At 36.5% G+C, this 20,653-nt stretch overlaps 3 protein-coding genes across 3 annotated transcripts; all 3 read left to right on the top strand.

The window, feature by feature from the left end:
• The first annotated feature begins 202 nt into the window (after nt 1-202).
• On the top strand, nt 203-4,740 carry LOC132183090 (Cyclophilin-like peptidyl-prolyl cis-trans isomerase family protein). Its single transcript, XM_059596491.2, has 7 exons — nt 203-500; nt 2,137-2,215; nt 3,074-3,121; nt 3,367-3,390; nt 3,488-3,670; nt 3,809-3,884; nt 4,345-4,740. The coding sequence occupies exons 1-7, from the start codon at nt 402-404 to the stop codon at nt 4,505-4,507; spliced, it is 672 nt and encodes a 223-aa protein (XP_059452474.1). The 5' UTR covers nt 203-401; the 3' UTR covers nt 4,508-4,740.
• A 1,736-nt stretch (nt 4,741-6,476) lies between these two features.
• Nucleotides 6,477-10,744, top strand: LOC132181504 (Plasma-membrane choline transporter family protein). The gene is made up of 3 exons (XM_059594758.2): nt 6,477-7,592; nt 9,243-9,588; nt 10,330-10,744. The coding sequence occupies exons 1-3, from the start codon at nt 6,568-6,570 to the stop codon at nt 10,588-10,590; spliced, it is 1,632 nt and encodes a 543-aa protein (XP_059450741.2). The 5' UTR covers nt 6,477-6,567; the 3' UTR covers nt 10,591-10,744.
• A 1,858-nt stretch (nt 10,745-12,602) lies between these two features.
• On the top strand, nt 12,603-18,555 carry RPN10 (regulatory particle non-ATPase 10). The gene is made up of 11 exons (XM_059599711.2): nt 12,603-12,752; nt 12,880-12,993; nt 13,090-13,195; nt 14,089-14,203; nt 14,279-14,488; nt 15,586-15,889; nt 16,168-16,285; nt 17,404-17,513; nt 17,603-17,671; nt 17,951-18,024; nt 18,151-18,555. The coding sequence occupies exons 1-10, from the start codon at nt 12,741-12,743 to the stop codon at nt 17,987-17,989; spliced, it is 1,197 nt and encodes a 398-aa protein (XP_059455694.2). The 5' UTR covers nt 12,603-12,740; the 3' UTR covers nt 17,990-18,024; nt 18,151-18,555.
• Nucleotides 18,556-20,653: the final 2,098 nt, after the last annotated feature.

The raw sequence follows: 20,653 nt of genomic DNA on the forward strand, positions 1-20,653 counted from the left end.
AATGAAGCAGATATTACTAAATCGAATTTTCCTCCATTTCTTGTACGGACATGTCAAAAAAAAAAAAAAAAAAATCATTACATTATACATAATATAATACTAAAAACTAAGATTCGATTATTTGTTTTTTATATAATAAAAACCAATTCTTAATCCTGCTCATATTATATAAATTAATTTTTAATTAAAAAAAAGAAAAGAAAAAGAAGTTCTCTTTGCAGAGCGGATCGACGGGCAAAATCCCAGCATTTAGCACCCTCTCAGAGACTGAGAGTCCACTGACGCTAGTGCATTTCGGTCCTTTCAAGGTAGAGAAAGGTGAAACGCTCTGTTATATTCATGGAGGATCCCGAAACCAATAGATATAGTTGTTGATCGGAGAAACACATAGTACCAAAACGATGCGTCGGGCGATATCGCTTTTGGTCCAGCCACGCTGCCTCCTCCTCTTCCTGGTCCTCTTAATTCTCCTCGTCTTCGCGTTTTCCAACCACAAAACGGTACGTTTTCTTTTTCTCTCTTTTAATTTTCAAACCCATTTCGTTTTATATGTGTGCGGATCTGAATGTAGGAGTGGGATTGAGTTTTGAGCTGTTTCTAATGGCAAATTTGGTCTGGGTTTTGATTTTTTATGATGGGTTTTTTTGTTTGGTTTTGGTTTATGTGATCTGAATGCCTTGGAGGAAGTGGTTTTTGATATGGGTTTGGTGTTTAACTGGGTCTTTGTGATGTGATAGCATTGGAAATTGAGATTACAGCTTTAATTACACTTGAATTCTGTCAAATTGGGTGCAATCGAAAAAAAAAAAACAATGTTCATATTTCGAATCTCATATTTGGTAACATTTTCATTATGCTTGACAGTTGAAAAAGGAATTACAAAGTGATGGTTAAGGTGGAATAGTTGGGATGAGGATTTCATTACTTGGATTTGGTAAAAATGAGTAGCATCGGCTTTAAGTTGATTAACGAAAGGATTGAAAGGTAGTAGGGGCAAATTGTTGGGAGGATTATCAAAAGTAGAAGTAATTTCCCCATGCAATTGGACAATTTCCTCTCATTTTCCCATTGTTTTCAAGGCTTTAGAGAATGCTGGAGTTTGTCATAGAACTTCGATTGTTGCTGTGGCAATACACCGGCATGTGGTGTATTGCCTATGAGTAATGCCAGAAGGAAGACCCATGTCCTCCCAAAATTGATGTGGCTTCTAAAACTACCATTGGATCAAAATCCAATAATCATATATAAGAAATTCAATGGTAATTTTAAAAGTTATATCAATTTTGGGAGGACATGGCTTAGCATTACTCATTGCCATATTGCATATAAAGTGTTCAAATCAAGGCTACCAACCATCTATTGCATTTTTTTTTGATTTGTGCCGGGGGGGAGGGTGGCTAATCATTATTTTTAAACAAATTGTTCAGATTTTTTTTTTCTTTTTTATCTCGTTATGTAACTTAGAGAGATACAATAAATTATGCTAAAATTAAAGACTCTTTAGAAGTCATAAATGTTAAGATGGAAAATTTTGAACCATTTAATAAAAAGTAATCGTTAGGATGTTAAGAATTCCACCAGGGAGTAACCCTAAGAAATCTAAAGAATCTTAATATGCTTGTGGCTATACACTTAGATGGAGAAGATCCATTGCTAAGGTATCAAAATGGGCATTAGTGGGAAAATTGTTATAATCAGTGGAGCTGTTTCTTTTCTCAAGGATTTGGAAAATATATGATTCTATACGATTACGAGAGAGTGAATATGGTTCCAAGTTCTCCTTGGACATGACATGGGAATCAAGTTTAACAAATAAAGGTGAGTGGGAAAAAATATGGCCCTTTAGATAGATACAAAGGGATTTTAGATTCCAGTTTTACTTCTTGCTTTAGTTATGTAGCTACCACCTCATGGTGAAATCCCAGGAGTCTGTTACTTCTGGAAATACCATTGCAACTCACGAGTCTGCTATGTAGAGTAACAACAATATCTGTATGCTTGAGAATCAAAATTTCTTTTTAGTACTCTTTTGCCATTATTTGCTTATACATTGATTTACCTTTTCATATGGTATGTATTTTCACACTCAACTATGTACCATTAGCTCTAATCTGATGGCAATATTCTAATATGTAGGTTGAGGAGAAAGCAGAAGAAGTACCTGAAATCACACACAGAGTTTACTTGGATGTTGATATTGATGAACAGCGTCAAGGTACGGCTTCATATTAAAACTGCAACTTAAACTGTTTGTTTGTTTTTTTTTGTTTTTGTTTTTTTAAATAAGTTTTTAAACTGTAATAATACAGACCTGGCTACTCTGAGTGGCACATATGCTAACGGATAAGAATTGATGTCTTATCGTTAGTTATTAATTGAAGCAATACCAATTTCTTATTGCAAAAGTTCTCTCTCAACTCCCACCCTCCTTAAACATCTCGTGTTACGTTCGCAAAACACAGCACTTTATAATTCTCAATGATTATGGTGAGGAAGACGTTTCATTATGGAGCCTACCCTGTTATTGTGTGATTGGATCTTCATGTTCTTTTCTTTGTAATTTTTATGATCAATAATATGGCAGTACTGTCTGCTTTATGTGGAATTGAATCAAAATATGGATTGGTTTATGATTGATTTTTAGATACTTTCTAAGTGGTGGTTCCAAGGCCATGGTTTATTTTATTCGGTGGTGGATACCTCAAAAGGATAAGTATGTTCAATTTTTCCAATGGATTGCTGTGCAACTCCATTTGGGCATATAATGAAGTCATTAATGGCCAGGGCTACCATTATTCATTGTCCAACTCTAGTTATTTACTCAAGCTTGGGTCTGTTAAAACTGGCACTTGCTGCTTAGATCAGTAAAGCATAAATATAGGTCCGGTTTGATTGAAAATATTACAATGTTTGCATTTTTTGATAACAACCCAGGTTCTGACAATAAGCCAGAAAGGTCATTGGTCTGAACTATAGAATATACTGCGCTGGGATTCATATAATAGGTCAACTTTTAATATTTCTTTACCCTGTTTATCTATTCAACTGCCAATTTATACCTTTACTTGTGCAGGTAGAATTGTGATCGGATTATATGGCCAAGTTGTACCAAAAACTGTTGGTATGCCCTCGAGCTTGTGTGTGTACTCATTTCAACTAGTGGTCCATTGATGAATCATATTGATTTTTTGTTACCCTTTACCTGCAAGACATGTCTACTTGAATTCAAGCTGTTGAGTTCATAGCAAACTGAAATGAAGTCATATAATTTCAACTTGTATAATTTTTTTTTTTTGTTGAAATACTGGTTGTATTTGTTCTCATGCCAAATAGTTGCCTAATGCTCAAGAGTTTTTTTGTTTGCAGAAAATTTTAGGGCTTTGTGCACAGGTACTGGGGTTCTTCTTACTTGTGTTGTGTGTTTGTTAACCTGATGGCTACGTTTATTGACAATACGCTGATTATAACTTGCTCACCTTAAACGCAGGGGAGAAAGGCAAGGGTCCCAGTGGGAAAAAACTCCACTATAAAGGAACACCATTTCATCGTATAGTATCTGGGTTCATGATTCAAGGTGGAGATATTGTTTACGGCAATGGTAGGGGGTTTGAATCTATATATGGTGGCACCTTTCCAGATGAGAATTTCAAGATAAAAAATGCACATGCAGGTCTTTAACTTCAAATCCTTTAGTGGTTGAGCAGTGTGTTATATAAGTCATGGATTCCTAAAGCTCAATCTTTTATTGAGTCTTGTTACAGTTCCTTTTCTCTACACCTTCTCTGAAAACATGCTTTGAATGTTGCAGGTGTTGTTTCCATGGTGAATTCAGGACCTGATTCTAATGGCTCACAGTTTTTTATCACTACAGTCAAAGCCAGCTGGTAAGCTATCTCTAGGGTGATATTATTGAATATTAAGACATAAAAAGCCTACATTAAAAATTTAAGGTCCAGAAACCTGATAAGTCCTAATTGATATGTTTGGATCGAGCTTTGAATCTTTAAATGATACAATCTTCTTCTGCCCACTACTTCAACAATACTCATCCGTCTATGTTTTCTAGGACCATCTGAAATTATTATCTTTCTTTTTTTGGATGAATAGAATTACCATCTAATTGTCATTGTGCAATTTGTTCTTATCTGAAGAAAATGGGGGCAGCTGTTGTTGACACAAGTGGATTTTCATATTAGATGGACAATCTTCTTAATGTATCAACTTCAGCTTGTATAAAATTTCATTGTTTAAAACTTTATACTCCGGGTCTGTTGCTCATATGCATATTGTGCCACCAAAGTAGATCTACTAAAATGATGTGTGCTATGATATACATGCGTCCAGGTTGGATGGGGAGCATGTTGTCTTTGGCAAGGTTATTCAAGGCATGGATACTGTGTTTGCAATTGAAGGAGGGGCTGGAACCTATAGCGGAAAGCCTAGAAAAAAGGTTGTTATTGCCGACTCTGGAGAGATACCCAAGAGCCAGTGGGATGAGGAAAGATAAGCTCCTTTATACATGAACATTAGCAAGCTTTTCTGTTTCAGGTTTGCGAATTTTGTTCGGATAGTTGATTCACATTCTCTTAACTTTGTAACACATCCATGAATTTTAGCAGTCATGATTTCTCAGAATCTTAGGTCTTCTTGGAAAATATTGTAGTTTGTCTTTTGTATTTTTCATTAACACGAACATGTTTGCTGTAGAGGAATCAAGAGGAAATGAAACTGTTTCTTGCATTTTAGTGTCCATTCTGTACATGAGACTGCTTTTATGAGTGAGCTTGTAAGCAACTTTATAGAGAAATGTTTTACATACTTAGAAAAGAGAAGCAAAAAGAAAGGAAAGAGCTCATTTGGGGCAGAGCCGACAGCATTTGGTCGTGTGCTACAAAGGGCTCACTTTTGTTGATCGTATTGCTATGCTGCTTCCTCACAATTAAATGTTTAGTATAAATAATAGATGGGTGCCGATTAGAAGAATAAAGTCATATAAATGTATATGAAAATCATATGACTGAAAATTATTAAATATGTAGGTGAGAATTAGAAATACATTTAATAAACTAAACTAAAAATATTTATTCCGACCCAATTTGCAGGTGATGCTTAATGTTAAAATTGTCGAGCATATACGCCGCCCAATTTGAAGGTGACGCTTAATGTTAGAATTATCAAGCATATATGCCGACCAACTTACCAAGATAATCTCCTCATTATGTTTATTGTTAAAAAGCCAAATTGCCAACGACAATCCGGATGTTGATGTTATATGATAAGGTTTTGAATTAGTTGTCATGAGATTGGAACGTGCGTCTGAGTTGGGTTTTGACTTAACCTGTTGTTTGCTGCTTACTCTGAGTGGGCATTATGAACCACCCTCTTTTTTACTCAATTGGGTTACAATATTATAAATACTATGTAGTAGACTTTTGTAGAACTTTCACAGAATTGAGATGTCGACTGCGAAAATCAGTTCTTAGATCAGCGTTTGTATTTTTGTTTTTTTCTTTTTCAAAAAAACTCCTCAGCAGTTTCCTGTGGGCAGGTGCTACGTGACTTGCCCTCGTACATTAAGTGCTTGTATTACATGTTGCAACACTGAAATCATTCTTTTTCAATATCCAACAAATAAATTGGGATTAACCACTTGTTGGGGCCAATGTATACTTCCCCACCCCTCCCCAAAAAAAAAAGCACAAAAGGAACCCTTCTAATAAGATGAGCTTTTGCTGCAGTCTTCGTAGCAGCCAAATTTGCATTTTGTTGTTTAGTACAGCCAAAAAAAGTTCACTGAAACTTTTGCACAATCCCTCTTTTGAATTTTGAGACCCACATTATATGACATAATTTTCACACACCAAGTGTAATAAATAATAATCCTTTTCTTTTTCTTTCTTTTCTTTTTGTTTTAATCTCGTTTTTTTGCAATTTCAAGGAAAAAAAAATTAGAAAAAAAATACATTTTACCCCCGAACTATTTACTCATTTGCACTTTTAATCAAAATGTTTAAAAAGTAACATTTTACCCTTCCAAACTTCTAAATTGTTGCAATTTGACCATTTTGACTTTTTTTGTTTTTGTTTTTTTTTTTTTCTCCAAAATATTCTCATCTCAAGTTAAAAAAAATTAAAAATTAATTTTTTTTTAAAAAAAATTTTAAAAATTAAGGGGTGGCCGACCACCCCAGTTAGGCTTGAGGGAGGCTTCGGCCACCTCTTAATTTTTAATTTCTTTTTTCTAATTTGGTATAGGGGTATTTTGGAAAAAAAAAAAGAAGTTAGAATAGTCGAATTGCAACAATTTAGAAGTTTAGAAAGTAATGTGTCACTTTTTAAACATTGAGATTAAAAGTTCAAATGAGTAGATAGTTTATGAATAAAGTGTATTTTAAAAAAATATATATATTACAAAAACAAAGATAAATATAAGACAAAACTAAGAAAAAGCCCTTTTCAATAGCCTTTCCGGCCATTTCTCATCTCTTCCCAGTTCCTGCCGAGCTAAAGAGTCAAACATACAACAGCTGGTCCATACTCCTCCCTGCGTGTTTCTCTGCGTGTGCGATGGGTAGCACCGAGGAACCCGACAGACCCATATCCTTGTATGACCCCTCCTCCTCCCCCAGCCATCCCCTCCTCTCGAAGCCACCCGACGACCCACAACCGGAAACTGAACCCGACCCGACCCAGTACCTCCAGATCTCCTACAACTACGGGCCGAGGCCATTCAAGGACCTTCCTTTCCTCGTCCTATTCCTCCTCATCGTCCTCTGCACCTTCGGCTTCGGCCTCTTCTCCGTCTTCAACCGAAACAGCTACTATTCCGACCTCTCCTCTTTCTCTTACAGCTCCAACTCCTCCTCGTGCGTCGAAAGCTCGGTCTCAGAGCCCTCGCCCACCACCTGGTTTAGCTTCTATTCGCTTTCTTCTTCCAATTTTTTGGACAGTTTGATATGGGTTTTTGTGGTTACTTTCGTTTTGAGTATACCCATTTGCTTCCTCTTGCTCCTCGCCCTCAAGCATTATACCAAACAAATCGTCTACGTGTCCCTTCCCTTCTTCGTTGTAATCCCCATCTTCTTCAATGTCTACTGGTTCGTCGCCTGCACCGTCAGCTCCTCTTGCAGCGACGCTTTCCCTTTGGTTTACCGGATTCTTGTCCTCGTCTTCGTGTTTTTGGTAATCGCCGTTATCGTCTGGATCTTCGTGGTCAATTGGCACCGAATCGAGCTTACTGTGACCATAATTGGAGTCGCTTCTAACGCGTTATCGAGGAACTTGGGTTTGTTCCTGGTGCTACCGTGTATGACGCTCGGGTTGGTGATCTACTACGCGCCGATTGTGGTGTTTTTGGTGTTTGCGAGCCATAACGGAGAGATTGTGCCGAAGGAAACGGACGGAGAGTATACTTGTGTGTGGAAGCAAGATGGGTGGGTGCCCGCGTACTATGCACTGGCAATTCTGACGATGCTGTGGTCTTTGGCGGCTATGGTGGAAGCGCAGGTTTATGTGATCAGTGGGACTATTGCGCAGTGGTATTTCTCCAAGGAGGATCAGAGTCCTAGGCGGAGTATAAGAAGTTCTTTGAGGTGAATTCCATTGCTATGTCTTGCTTTGTGGTCTAATTTATCATTATTTTCTTATATATGTCTTTTTGTTGGTTTTTGAAGAGTAATTGCAATTGCATATGATATAGCTTTTTGTGGGATTATATTTATATGTATCTATAGATTGGGCTGTATTTTATAAGAGCGTAAGTGAAATTTAGAGGATTAGTTGGAGATTGTGATGAAGTTTATGATACATTGTCTTTAAACTTGAATAATGCGTGGTGATGATGATGGTTGCTATGAGTAAATTTCAAATTTTTTTATTGGTAACTTACATGCACCCGGTGAGACTTGAACCCACGACCTCACTCTCCATCTTGCTACAAAGGGAGGAGTAGCAAGATGGAAGTACCATTTGAGCTAAAGCTCATTGGTACTATGAAGAAATTTCATATGATTATCTCCTAATAGAAGGTGTAGATAATGGCAATGCATACCGTGTCCATCGATGGCTACTTGGTTGTTGGAGATTGTGATGAAATTTAGGATAGAGTGTCATTAAACAGAAATCATGAGTGGTGGTGATATAAAGAACTGCTGAGTTGCCATGAACAAGTTCCATATGGAGAGCATTTTGTCATGGAGGTATAGATAATATCAATGTATGCCGTGTCCATTGATGGCTACTTGTTTGTTGCCATGGGGTACCAAGAGTACAGGATCTAGTTGAAGATCCCCACCTGAGTGAGATGTACATCCCTTGTGGTTACCCTTACAGTATCTGCCTCTTGTGCAGGGTTTCCATTGCAGAACAAGTTGTGTAGCTCTAAAAATTGATATTGTGTAGTCTGAGGAGGACGAAATTTGTTTTGAAGCTTAAGTTTTAGGATTGTCATGTTGGAGAGCAGCACGTGTGGGATTTTCTGTCACATACATGGGGTGCTGTCTTGTGACCCTTTCTATTGGGGTTTGCAACCTTCATACGAGATTCTGTTAGGCTAACCTATGGAGCATTCTAAACATCATCTAATGAGGATAAATGGATGATATATCTGCAAGGAATCCTTTATTTAATTCAGTCGCTTATGGCATGGGATTAAAAAATGTAATGTACTACTATTATGTATTTTCAGTAACTTTTTTTGGGATTCTGGCACTGTATGTCTATTTTCAATATTAATGGCAGCATGTGTTCATGGATATTGGTCCACTTGGTAGTGCCAGTTCACTCTGGCCTTCTGTTGCATAGCTCCACCCCAGTATAGATGTCCAGCTCAGGCCTCTGAGATGTAAAATATTGGAATTTTATTGTATCTGTTGAAGTTTAAGTTATCAGCTTTTGTTTGTAATTATGTACTTTTGGTGCTATCAGTATCAAACTTTTTATGGTTTCAGTAATCCTGTTGTCAATATTTGCTCATGAACCAAATCAATTGGTTGTGTATACAATAATAAGGTTGTGTAATCACTTGACAAAAGGCAGGCATTGTTTCACATGTCTTTCAATGTTTTTCTTGTTTAGTCTTTCCATCTAGTTGTATGGCCAAAACTTTCAGCACATTTCCTCGCTTGCTAGTGAAAAAAGAAAAAAAAAAACCTGACCTAGATGAATGCTTTTCAAATCATAGAAATGGCAACAGTGATCATCATATAGTTTCTTTCTCATATTTTTATTGTAACTACTTGCAGAAATGCATTTGGTCCCTCCTCCGGCACAATATGTCTGTCTGGCCTCCTTATATGTGCCGTGCGTGTGGTGCGCGCTGCTGTTGATACTGCAAGACAAGAAAACCTTCCAGGGATAGTGAACCTTATGCTACGTTGCTGTGTTAATGTTTTTCTGTCAGCAATTGATTTTCTTAACAAGTTTACTATCAACTTTGTGGCAATAACTGGTGAAGCCTACTGCACATCTGCAAGAATGACATATGAGCTTCTAAAACGTAATCTTCTCTCAGCTGTATTTGTGGAGACCATCTCCACACGTTTATTGGCGGGAATTATTTTTGTCCTCTCAGCTATATATGCAATTGCGGTATGTAGTCTTACCAACTCCCTAATCTTTTTGATTGCTATTAGTTACTGGTTCAAGTGGATCTTATCATGAGTTGGCGATGTGAGGAAGCCCTCTGTTTGTTATATGTGTTATTTTTACAGGCCAGATGAACCTGCTTGTCTCGAATTGCAATTGGATGACAATAACCATTTAAAGTGTAGCCTACTTTTTCTCTTTTTGGGAGGGGGGTTCTAGCCCCAAAAACACAGTAGGGGAGAGAATTTGGTACTGGTTGTAACGTGCTTAACACTATAGGAACTTGTATGAAGTCTTTGTTAGGGAGAAAAGAGAAGAAGAGAGAGATTGGAAGAAAAGGAAAGAAAGAGGGTGGGATTTTTTTAGGAGGGTGGGGTGGGGTGGTCGCTGATTGCTGTCTGTTTACAGTTTAATGTTGTTTCTAAACTATGCCTTTTAGATATTAAACTAGAGGATTCTTATATCAGGAAACCTTTTTCTTTTGCAAGGATATATAGAATATCATCAGAAATATAACACTGTTACACTGCCGACTACTTTATCAAAGTATGGCTAGTTTGAGTTGCCAACCTCTTGCACTAGTCAATCGAGAAGGCTTCTGGTGCCATACAAGGATAACTTGTGTCCTTTTTGATGATTAGATCTTCATTACTTGCTCAACCTTTTTTAGTTTGTTTAAAGCCTTTTTTATTGTGCTCTCCTTACTTTTTCTAATGCTTGGTGTTAATGGATGTGCATAAGCAGGCCTGTGCTATACTAAAGGCTGTAAGCCAACTTGGGGTTGATTCATACTATGTGGCTGCTCTGGCGTGGGTGCTGCTGATCATGGTGCTGGGTTTCTTTGTCCATGTACTGGACAATGCGGTTGATACTATTTATGTTTGTTATGCAGTAGACAGGGACAGAGGAGAGGTTTGTAAGCAGGAGGTTCATGAGGTTTTTGTTCACCTACCCATTAGTAGAAACCATAGACCATCTCTTGACTCCAGAACTCTGGGTGTATAAATAATCCTTGAATTCGAATAATGTGTTGTTATTGATCTGTCATTCGTTCTGTGTATCAAGTTAAACATGCCTGTCGGCAAAATGTGCATACCTTTGAGTGTATAACCTTGTACAATTTTGAGATTTATTCAATAAAGAAGTGGATTTTTTTTTTTTTTTTTGGCAACATTGAGCAGCAATCCAAAAAAATTATCTGGGTATTCACATTTCAACCAGATTCTTGAGCTGTGAGATTTGTCTCTTCTAATTTTGTTGCATGCTTGATGTCAATTTAGTGGTTCAGCCTGAATTTTTCAAGAGATTTAATGCTTTCCTTGTGTTATTCTATGTGTTTACATTTAATTTGACATATTTCATATCTTTATTCAACATTCTGAATTCATATATTTGGTTTTTATTTCAATAAAACATTTATTTATTATCTTGTCTTATAAAATATTATCCTAATGCATAAATTAATGTGTTTCCAATATGATTTTAATATAGTGGATAAACCATATTCGACAAGTTGATTTTATATGAAAAAAAAAAAAAAAAAAAACTAGTCTCAAATATATGTCCAGACAAATAGTGTGAACTTAATAATTGAAGGGCACATCAACCCTACCAATTTAGATAATGTTTGGAGGAAAGGGATGATATGGACAGAGGACGAAATACAATATGAGGTGTCTTGAGTCTGATGTTCTATAGCACTCCAAAATACCATTAATTTACAATTATTTTTATTGATTAATGTTTTTCACCTGCATTAAACACTTCAAATTTCAAAACCTGATTCATATTTTGCCCTAACATTTTTGGAAGACTTCAGTATCTGATATCTAGTAGGGTTTGCGGCTGGAGTAAGCTATTTGTCGTCTAGTCATTTGATATTTAACAGAAACAGTTAGATGCACACATGAATTCACATTACAACCAATTGCTGATTGACATATAGCATAATTGATGACTCATGTTAATTGATGTGATCGTAAAATTGGGTTTTTACCAAAAAAATCTAAAAAATCTAAAAAAAAAAGGCCACCCATTACAACCATTCCTAGTGGTCAATTGCTTTATGTGAGGGCTGCCCCTCATTAGATTTTTTATCCGGTTGCGGTTCATTGCCAAACATTTAGTGAGGGCGCGGCTCCTCTTCACTAAATAATAGATAATCCTTATAGGCAGGGATCAATCGTTTCTCATTTATTAAAAGGTAGTCGTGAGGAATAGTCAATATTTTTTATTTTTTTTAATTAATTTAAGGGTAAAACTATAATCTTATAATAATATCAAGCGACGTGAGTCATTAGCTATTTTATTAGCAACGGAATATGACGTGAATCCGCATATGCATCTAATAGTTTAGACCACAAATCTACTCATACATCCAAAAGATTTCATGGAACAACTTGATGATAGGGACCATTTTGAAGAAATAGCGTGGTCCAAGATCTTGAGGATATTTTTTGGTAGGGAGAAATGACTTTGGGAAGATTGGACATGATGAGATGGTAACGGAATTGCTTCAATTGATTCTCTTCAATCCACCCTAATAGTTTTATATAATAAGCTTCCCCTCCCCCATATAATTATTTATCCTTTTGCTTTTAATCATACGGTTGAAGGAGGCTGTTTTCTGTTTTATTTTATTTTATTTTCTGAATTTATAATGATTTTTGTTTATCTTATTAAAAAAATTTGAAGTTATTTTTGTTTTCTTACTGGGTTGAAGACATTGATAATTTTTGATAATTAGATGATGTTGTCGTAAGAAAAATTTTATTTAATAGACTGATATATACAAATTTATTTCATTAATCTTTTTCTTCACAAGTTCTTGTTAATTCAAAATATTAATTTTTACTACAAAATCATTTCAATCGTATTAAAGTTGTATAATAATTTAATAATTTAATAATTTATTAAATGACATTTCTTAGATTACACTCTAAAGTCTGGAATTGAAGAACAGTTTGAGAGGGGAAGGTATTTCATCCCCGAAAAAAATAAAAAAAATAAAAAAACTTTACCTTAGGTAAACAAAGCCTTTATAAACTCAAAATCCAAAAGCAAATGCTTACAGTTTAGCGCGAGCTTTTTTGGTCCGACGTTTGACATACTCTTTCTCTAGGTCTCCCGCCTGCTCACACACAAATCTACCAGCCATGGTTCTTGAGGTTAGTCTTGGAAAAATCAGTTCATACTTCTTAAACCTAAAAGGAAAGATCTTGTTGTTTTCTTTAATCATCATGTATTGCTCATAATTATTGGATTGTTGTTGTTGTAATCTTTTGATTAAACCAGGCAACAATGATATGTATCGATAACTCAGAATGGATGCGAAACGGCGATTACACGCCCTCCCGATTCCAAGCCCAAGCCGACGCCGTTAATCTCATTTGTGGCGCCAAAACCCAGGTCCTAAATACACCAATTTCTTGGTTATATGGGCACATTGTATGTATCTTATTAGAATTTTATGATTTGACTTTTTTATTTTTGGAAAATTGATAGACTAATCCGGAGAACACAGTTGGGATTTTGACAATGGCGGGCAGAGGGGTTCGTGTATTGGCCACTCCGACCTCTGATCTCGGCAAGATTTTGGGTTGCATGCATGGTATGCTAATCCAACGTACTCTGTGATTGATTTTTTCATGTGGGTTTCGGTTAATTTTTTGAGATATTTTATACCCACTGGAGTTGTCATGTGTACCAATTACAGAATTTGTGATTGAAAAAATTGTGACATTTATTCGGAATTGGTCTCTTGGGTTCACGTTAAGAACTTCGGAATTGTTAAATGTAAGTAATGAGTGATTACTTTTAGTTTAGTGTGAGGTTGATTTGGCTTAACATGCATGGTATTCTAATAAACTTGTTCTATATTTTATTTTTTATTTAGTTTTTGGTTTATTTATTTATTTATTTATTTTGAGATATTTGTACTAATTATAGAATTTGTATGATTGAAGTAATACGTGACATTACTTGGGTATTGCCTCTTTGCTCAACTTAAGAACTTGAAATTGTTAAATGTGTGTAACGAGTGATTAGTTTTTCAGTGTGATGTTGGTTTCAAGCATGGAAATTTGATGGTGTTTGCGATTCATAGTTCAGAAGGATTGTGGAGAGTGAGGTCATGAAATTGAGTGAAGAAAGATTAATTCTTTGGTATTAGATGGTAAGAAGCTGTTTGAATTTCAGCTTTTGAAGATAGCATTGCTAAAATGAGTTGTGGAGATTCAAAAGGTTGCTATTATGTTTAAACAATATAAAGTTAGATGGGAAAACAGCTGTCCTTTGTAGGTTATATACTTGTTTGTTTCATTTCCCCTCTTTTTTTCTTTTGGATGAGTACCTGGGTGATATTGGATTCCTATGGAACTTTCTGACCCGGAAATATGTGCTAAATTGGACATTTGAATAACTTTCAGCTGTTTCCTTATCATGTTGCAGTGCTTTCTCTATTTTTTTTTTTTTTTTTTTGATTTTCTGATTCCCTTTTGATAGGTCTTGAAATGGGGGGTGAGATAAACATAGCGGCTGCATTACAGGTTGCGCAGTTGGCTCTTAAGCATCGCCAAAACAAACATCAGCAGCAAAGGATTATTGTATTTGCTGGAAGGTAAATAATTTGAGCTTTGAGTTGCTCATTCATTTTTGTTTACATCTAACCTTTTCATTTCTTCCCTGTATTCAGTCCTGTCAATTATGACAAGAAAGTGTTGGAGACGATTGGCAAGAAATTGAAAAAGAACAGTGTAGCTCTTGATATTATTGACTTCGGTGAAGAGGATGATGGGAAGCCCGAGAAGTTGGAAGCCCTGCTTGCTGCTGTTAATAATAATGGCCACAGTCATATGGTTCATGTTTCTCCTGGTCCAAATGCTCTCTCTGATGTGCTTCTCAGGTGTGATATTGTTTTATTTTATATTATATTGTTTTCTTTTTTTGCTTTTATATAAATATTACTTATGAAAAAAAATATTGTTTTCTTTTTTTGCTTTTATTTTTTAATTTGCATTTTACATTTTGAAATTTCCCTTTTTAGTATAAAAAAAGAAAAAAGAAAAAGAATTGTGACTAAAATGCTTTGGAATTTAAAACTTAAATTTGACTGTCGTCATATATTAGTAAAAATCTATTTGAAAAAGGTAAAAGTTTTGGGAGACCAAAAGCAATGCATATTCGAACAAAGAAAGTTCTCAAATTCATTGAGGTTTTATTACCGGTTACTTTGAAAGTGATAGAAGAAGTGTTCATAATGTATAATTCTTATGATGAGAGGCAACCGAATTACATGCTGAACCGGACTTTACTTAATGGTAAAGGTGGTGTAACATCTCTATTACAATTAAGTAGAATGCTGTGTAAATTCTGATAATGGCCTACGTGATGTTAATTCATAAAAACACCTTGGATGTCTATATTTCTATCATGAAAAGAATACTGACTACAGAACTTTTTTAGTACATCATTTTATCATTTAGATAAAGCAGTTACACTCTACTACACCATAACCACCCCTGTCACAACTGTTTCTATTGCTTCCTGTACTTTCTCCACATCCTTTCCCTTTTTCTTCACCAAAAGCCATGACAGACTGCCTGCCTGTTTATGTCTCTTCTTTCCCAACCTTCCACAGTCTTCATCTCTTCTACACAGAAAATTTAATACTTCACCTTTCACCTTTTGAGAAGCCTAATATAATATCATGCCCCGAATCTCAACCGAAAGGAAAGGACAAAGAAGAAAGAACGAGAAAGGAGAGGTGTAGTAGGAGAAAGGACAATCTGGCCAACAATATGCAGGTTCAATGTGAGACTTTATTTACCTCAACGAATATAACTAGGCGAATTATACGAACTAGGGTATAAGTTTCCAATTCTGTTGTTCCTTTGCACACTTATTGTTCCTTCAACTTGGCTAATATTACTCAAAAGAACAGAATGGTGCATTTATCTCAATGTTTCACACAAGTGATTTAATTGTTTATCATAATGGCAGTTCTCCTGTTTTTACTGGAGATGGGGAAGGAGGAAGTGACTTTGCAGTGGCAGCAGCAGCTGGTAGTGCTTCTGGCTTTGATTTTGGCGTAGACCCCAACTTAGATCCTGAGCTGGCTCTTGCCCTTAGAGTTTCTTTAGAAGAGGAGAGGGCAAGGCAAGAAGCTGCTGCAAGAAGGGCTGCTGAGGAAGCTTCTAGACAAGAAAAAGATGAGGAACCATTATCTAATACAGAAGATGCAACTATGGCAAAGCATGTGGACATTGCAGATCCTGAAGAAAACAATAATGCCAGTGATGAGATGGTCGGTGTCTTCTTTTTAACTTCTATATTGACATTTGTGTGAGTGCGCTCGAGCGTTCATGCGCGTGTGTGAACACAGAAAATTACCGATGCAATGGTTGGTGTCACATTCAATTTCAATTGAAACTCGTACGTGTGTGTTGAAGACACTTGTTGAATATTGCGTGTACTGCTCACATTTTATGGAGTTGTTTGCTTGGATGTCATTATCTGTTACCATTAGATAATACAAAGAACTACTTTACTTTGAATTGGCCTTGACAATTGATATGGTTATAGGATGACGAGAATCCTGAGGAGGCTCAAGCTATGTCCATCGATATCTCTGGATCTGATCTCTCTGTGGGTGATGCTGAGATGACATTGGAAATTACTGAGGATCGGGAGCTGATCTTAGGTAAATTTTTGTGTTATTTCATTCATTTAGGGGCTGAATGATACTTTGACAACCTCCCCCCCCACCCCCAACACACAGCCCATCTTTTTTTATTTTGCTTATTGTTTATGGGAAATCATTTCTGTGTATTCTGTGTTGAGTCACTAGTTTGAAATGAGCTTAATACCAATATCAAATTCAAATTCTCTAATGATTTTTGTTGATACTCCAAGATTTGTTCCACCCACCATGAGAGGACTTTGGAGGAGATTAAGTTTTTATTTTTCAACACATTGTATTTTTGGACAACTACATTTGTTTCTCCTTTGGTGATTAGTTATCATGATTTTTTTTTCCTACTAGCTAAGTGGCTTCTCTTATATACTTCTGGTGTACGTGGAGTGCCTTTCGCTTTTAATGATATTTTGATTACTTGTATATGAAGAAAGAAAAAAATGGGGTTCTCTACATTTATGTGTGCATGCGATTGACTGTGATGACATGAAGGATTCTTCCATGGTCCATCACCTAACGTTTCTTTTATTGCTACATATTTCAAACATATTAGATCTTTCACTTTGTTGTATGGATGACTGAATTCTGAAACCCTAATATGAATCCTATCCTAAGATCTAAAATCATTTTGTGAATCCTACTCTTAAGACATTTGGCTGCACCCAAAAAATATGCAGCACCTTTCTGTATTTCTTTTCTTCTTTTCTGGTTGTATGCTTGCAAATGTTTAGAGGCGCATTTATGGCCTTGCTTGCTGTTGTAAGTCCTATGTTCAACTGTCCCCAAGAGGTAGCTCAATCGGCTTAGACCACGCTTAATGAAGCGGAGGTCACTAGTTCGAATCCCCCTCTCCCCTCTTGTGCGGACATGTCAAAAAAAAAAAAGTCTCATGTTCAACTTGGGACTGAATCAATGTCAAGTTGATGTTAATATTTACCAAGTTGGCGAAGTAGCATTTCGGATTGGAAAACTTGTTGATATAGAGCTTTCTTTGTCATCTGGTTAATGTGGCATTTGATTTTTTAAGATTTTAAACCTCAACAGAGATCCAGTCATGATTTTTTTTTTTTACCATTGACTTATTAACATGTGCTGATCCATTACCCTAATTTTGCTGCATGCAGCTCTTGAAATGTCCATGCAGGGAGGCGAAGAAGATCATCAATCGGCCGCCGAGTCACTTGTAAGCAAGGTGTTGAAGGATCAGGCCGCTGTGTCATCTATCCTTGCATCAGTATGTGTACTTGAACCTGCACTGATTAACTTCTAAAATAGTCAGTTTTGCATATGCGCCATTGTCCTGACATGTAATGTCCCTCCCAGCTTCCAGGAGTTGATCCTGATGATCCTTCAGTACAAGAAATTCTTGCATCGCTGCGAAGTCATTTTGATGTGAGTATTTAGAACATAGAGTAATGCTATATACCATCATTTTATCCCCCCAAAGCTATCCAATGGTGATTTTAAAAGTTACATTAGCATTGGGGGAATAAAAAGATGGCATATAACATTACTCTTTGAACATATCCGATAAGACCTGCATGGGTGACTAAATATACCTTCTTTTTTCCTTTCATCATGGCATTTGTATCCGTGTTTACTGTACCAACATCTTCTTGTGTATTTTCTGCAACTCCCCTTTTCTATTTTTATGTTTCTTACACACAACAGAAGAAGAATGAAGATGACCCACCAAGTGAGGACGATTGAACATGCTATTACCCTACTGCTGAATCTTCTTTGAGGTGGGAACTTCAATTTCAGATCCCAATTCTATTCAGATCCCAATTATACGTTTTAAAAGTGGATGATGCCTTAGTTGTTTTGACATTGATAATCTGTCATACAAGCATTCTGTTCTTCTCCTGCAGGCAATGGGTTCTTTATCCCCGAGAAAGGCTTCTATGTCTTTTGGGAAGGACGGTACAAGAAACAGATACAGGAGGAGCTCTTAGTCATGGAAATAGAAGTCTATTGAATTTCGCATAGAAAATCACAAGCTTGGAGCAGCTTGATTAAATTGCAATTACTTTGTTAGTAACTTCCAAACATTGTGAGCTATGTGATTAATTGTCTTTAACTCCATTCTTGATCCATAATTGCATCTATCGAAGAAAAAAAAAACAGGGCATAGTTGGATCGGAAAGGGTTTAGATCTAGATGTGCTGAATGGTATCTCCCTCAAAATGGGGGTCTTGTTCTGTTTCTGCTTTGCCTTCCCCACCCCCACTCCCCCTCTTGATTAATGTTTTTTAGTTGAGCAATGCTCCTCGTCACATCTATTTTCCACACCTATTTTACATTGACATGGAAAGCTACTCATCATACGTCACGATGTTACATTAGCTGGTATGAAATAGGTGTGAATGGTAGCATTACTCTTCTTAGTTGTATTTCCCCCTTCCCAATCCATTAATGGCTGAGGAACGCCTGGCGAGGCCTTCCAATGAGAGCCTTTTCCTCTTCTTAGGGTCTGCCGTCTCATGTGTTAAAGACCAGTATCATAAACCAACCTAATGGCCTGTGGCTGATGCTGAATAGTTGAGGTACCAAAGAAAATGTGAAACTCAGAGGAATCCTATTCAATGATATCCACAAAATCCATTGGGATACATTGCCGAAACATTATGATTTCCCCAAAACAAGTGATGTTTAATCAATGCTGCAATTTGCGGTGCTGAGAAATGCATCTTTTCGACTTTTATGTGGGTCAATAATGTGCACCACCAAATTGAGTGCTTCCATAAGGAAGAAGCTGGGAGCTACCGGCGGAATTCTTGGGTTTCGATCCCAGAGCAGGTACGTGTCATACTTGACAACATTTCTGCTCGTAGTTTTTGTGAGGATATGAGACTCCGAACTTAGAAAACAAATGAACCATGCCAACAAAGTCGTGGGCCTAAATGAGGATTTTGTCAAGGGGGGCGGGCCACCCACATGAGGGACATGCCTCCCCATGCTCTCTCTCTTGCATTGCTATTATGATGGATTCTAGTGTTTGTGATCTCTCTCTCTCTCTCTCTCTCTCTCACTTTCATTACCCAACCACTCATCTTTATCTTCAACAATGGTGAGCTATTTACCAGTTTATTTTATTGAATAATTGTTGGGATGTTCCTAGACAAACTCGTGGAAAAGCTGAAACCTTAGAAGTATGAAATCTAGAAAGTTATTTATGTACAGAAAACCAAAAAGATATCGATAACCAAGATGGCAAAAGAGGCTGATCAATGGAAGAAACGGTAATTGGAGATGCATACATTGACTCGTTTCTACCGAGAAAAGCTTTAACAAGTTCCCCATCCTCCTTTTCTCCTTTGCTTTCACGCCAAGACTTTTTGATGAACACAAAGATAGAGATGTGGGTGTGCGATCCGAGATGGGACCACTGTCTCAGTTACACTGCTTAGCTTGTATGCACCTCAAAATGAATGTTACATGCTCTTGTTTTGTTCTCCTTTCTTCACTATTGCTGTATTTTGCTTGACTGTGCCATGCCTATTTGCTGTTGTCCCTATCATGCACTCATTCATGATGGATCAAAGTGTGTCGGTAGCTATAAGTTTCTTAAACGTCCATGTCACTTATCACGTCAGTTACTAACATGTGTACCTGCTTTAGCCACTAAAATGTAGAGGCAGTTCACTTGACACTCATTTGTTATCGGGAATACTGTAATTCTTAGTACAAAATCGTTACGAACTAACATGATAGTCTACAATTGGTGAAATAATTAAGAACAAATCTCTGATTAATTAAATTAGTGGTTGACTTGTCAACCATACACTCTTAATCATTTCATCAATTATGAACTTATCATGTCAGTTTACAATTGAGTTATAGTAAAAGTAGTATTACCGTATGCATTTTTCCCTAACACCATGAACATGAACAGACATCGGGGTAAATTGAACAATGGAATGATTTGGCATTGGCCTAGGATGAGTTCAAATGTCATATCTTAACAAGATTGGAATCAATGTATTATACAAAGTTGCAATAATGAATGCCAAGGGCTGCTTTAACTTATCCCCATATGATTGTGATGAGCTCATAAGTAATCAGCTTGTTGGGAAGGCATTATCTACATAGAGTGGATCAGATTCCATGAAAAATGCTTGTGTTACTATAATTTCTTTACAAACTTACGTGGCAATTCACATAGATGCCATATGCCGCAACATGGGTGATAAAATTAAGCGACAAAATTTGACAGATAAATTTAATTATTTAGTGACTGGCGTAACAGTTCACATGAGTGTCACACAGATTACTATGTCAGTTTGTAAAAAACTTGTAGTAGAAATTGCAGTACCTCTAACAACACTCCGAATTCTATCTCTTTTGATTAATTAAAAGTAATTAAGAGAAATT

This window comes from Corylus avellana, chromosome 2 (assembly GCF_965113065.1).
Source record: "Corylus avellana chromosome 2, dhCorAvel1.hap1.2, whole genome shotgun sequence".
NCBI lineage: Eukaryota > Viridiplantae > Streptophyta > Magnoliopsida > Fagales > Betulaceae > Corylus > Corylus avellana.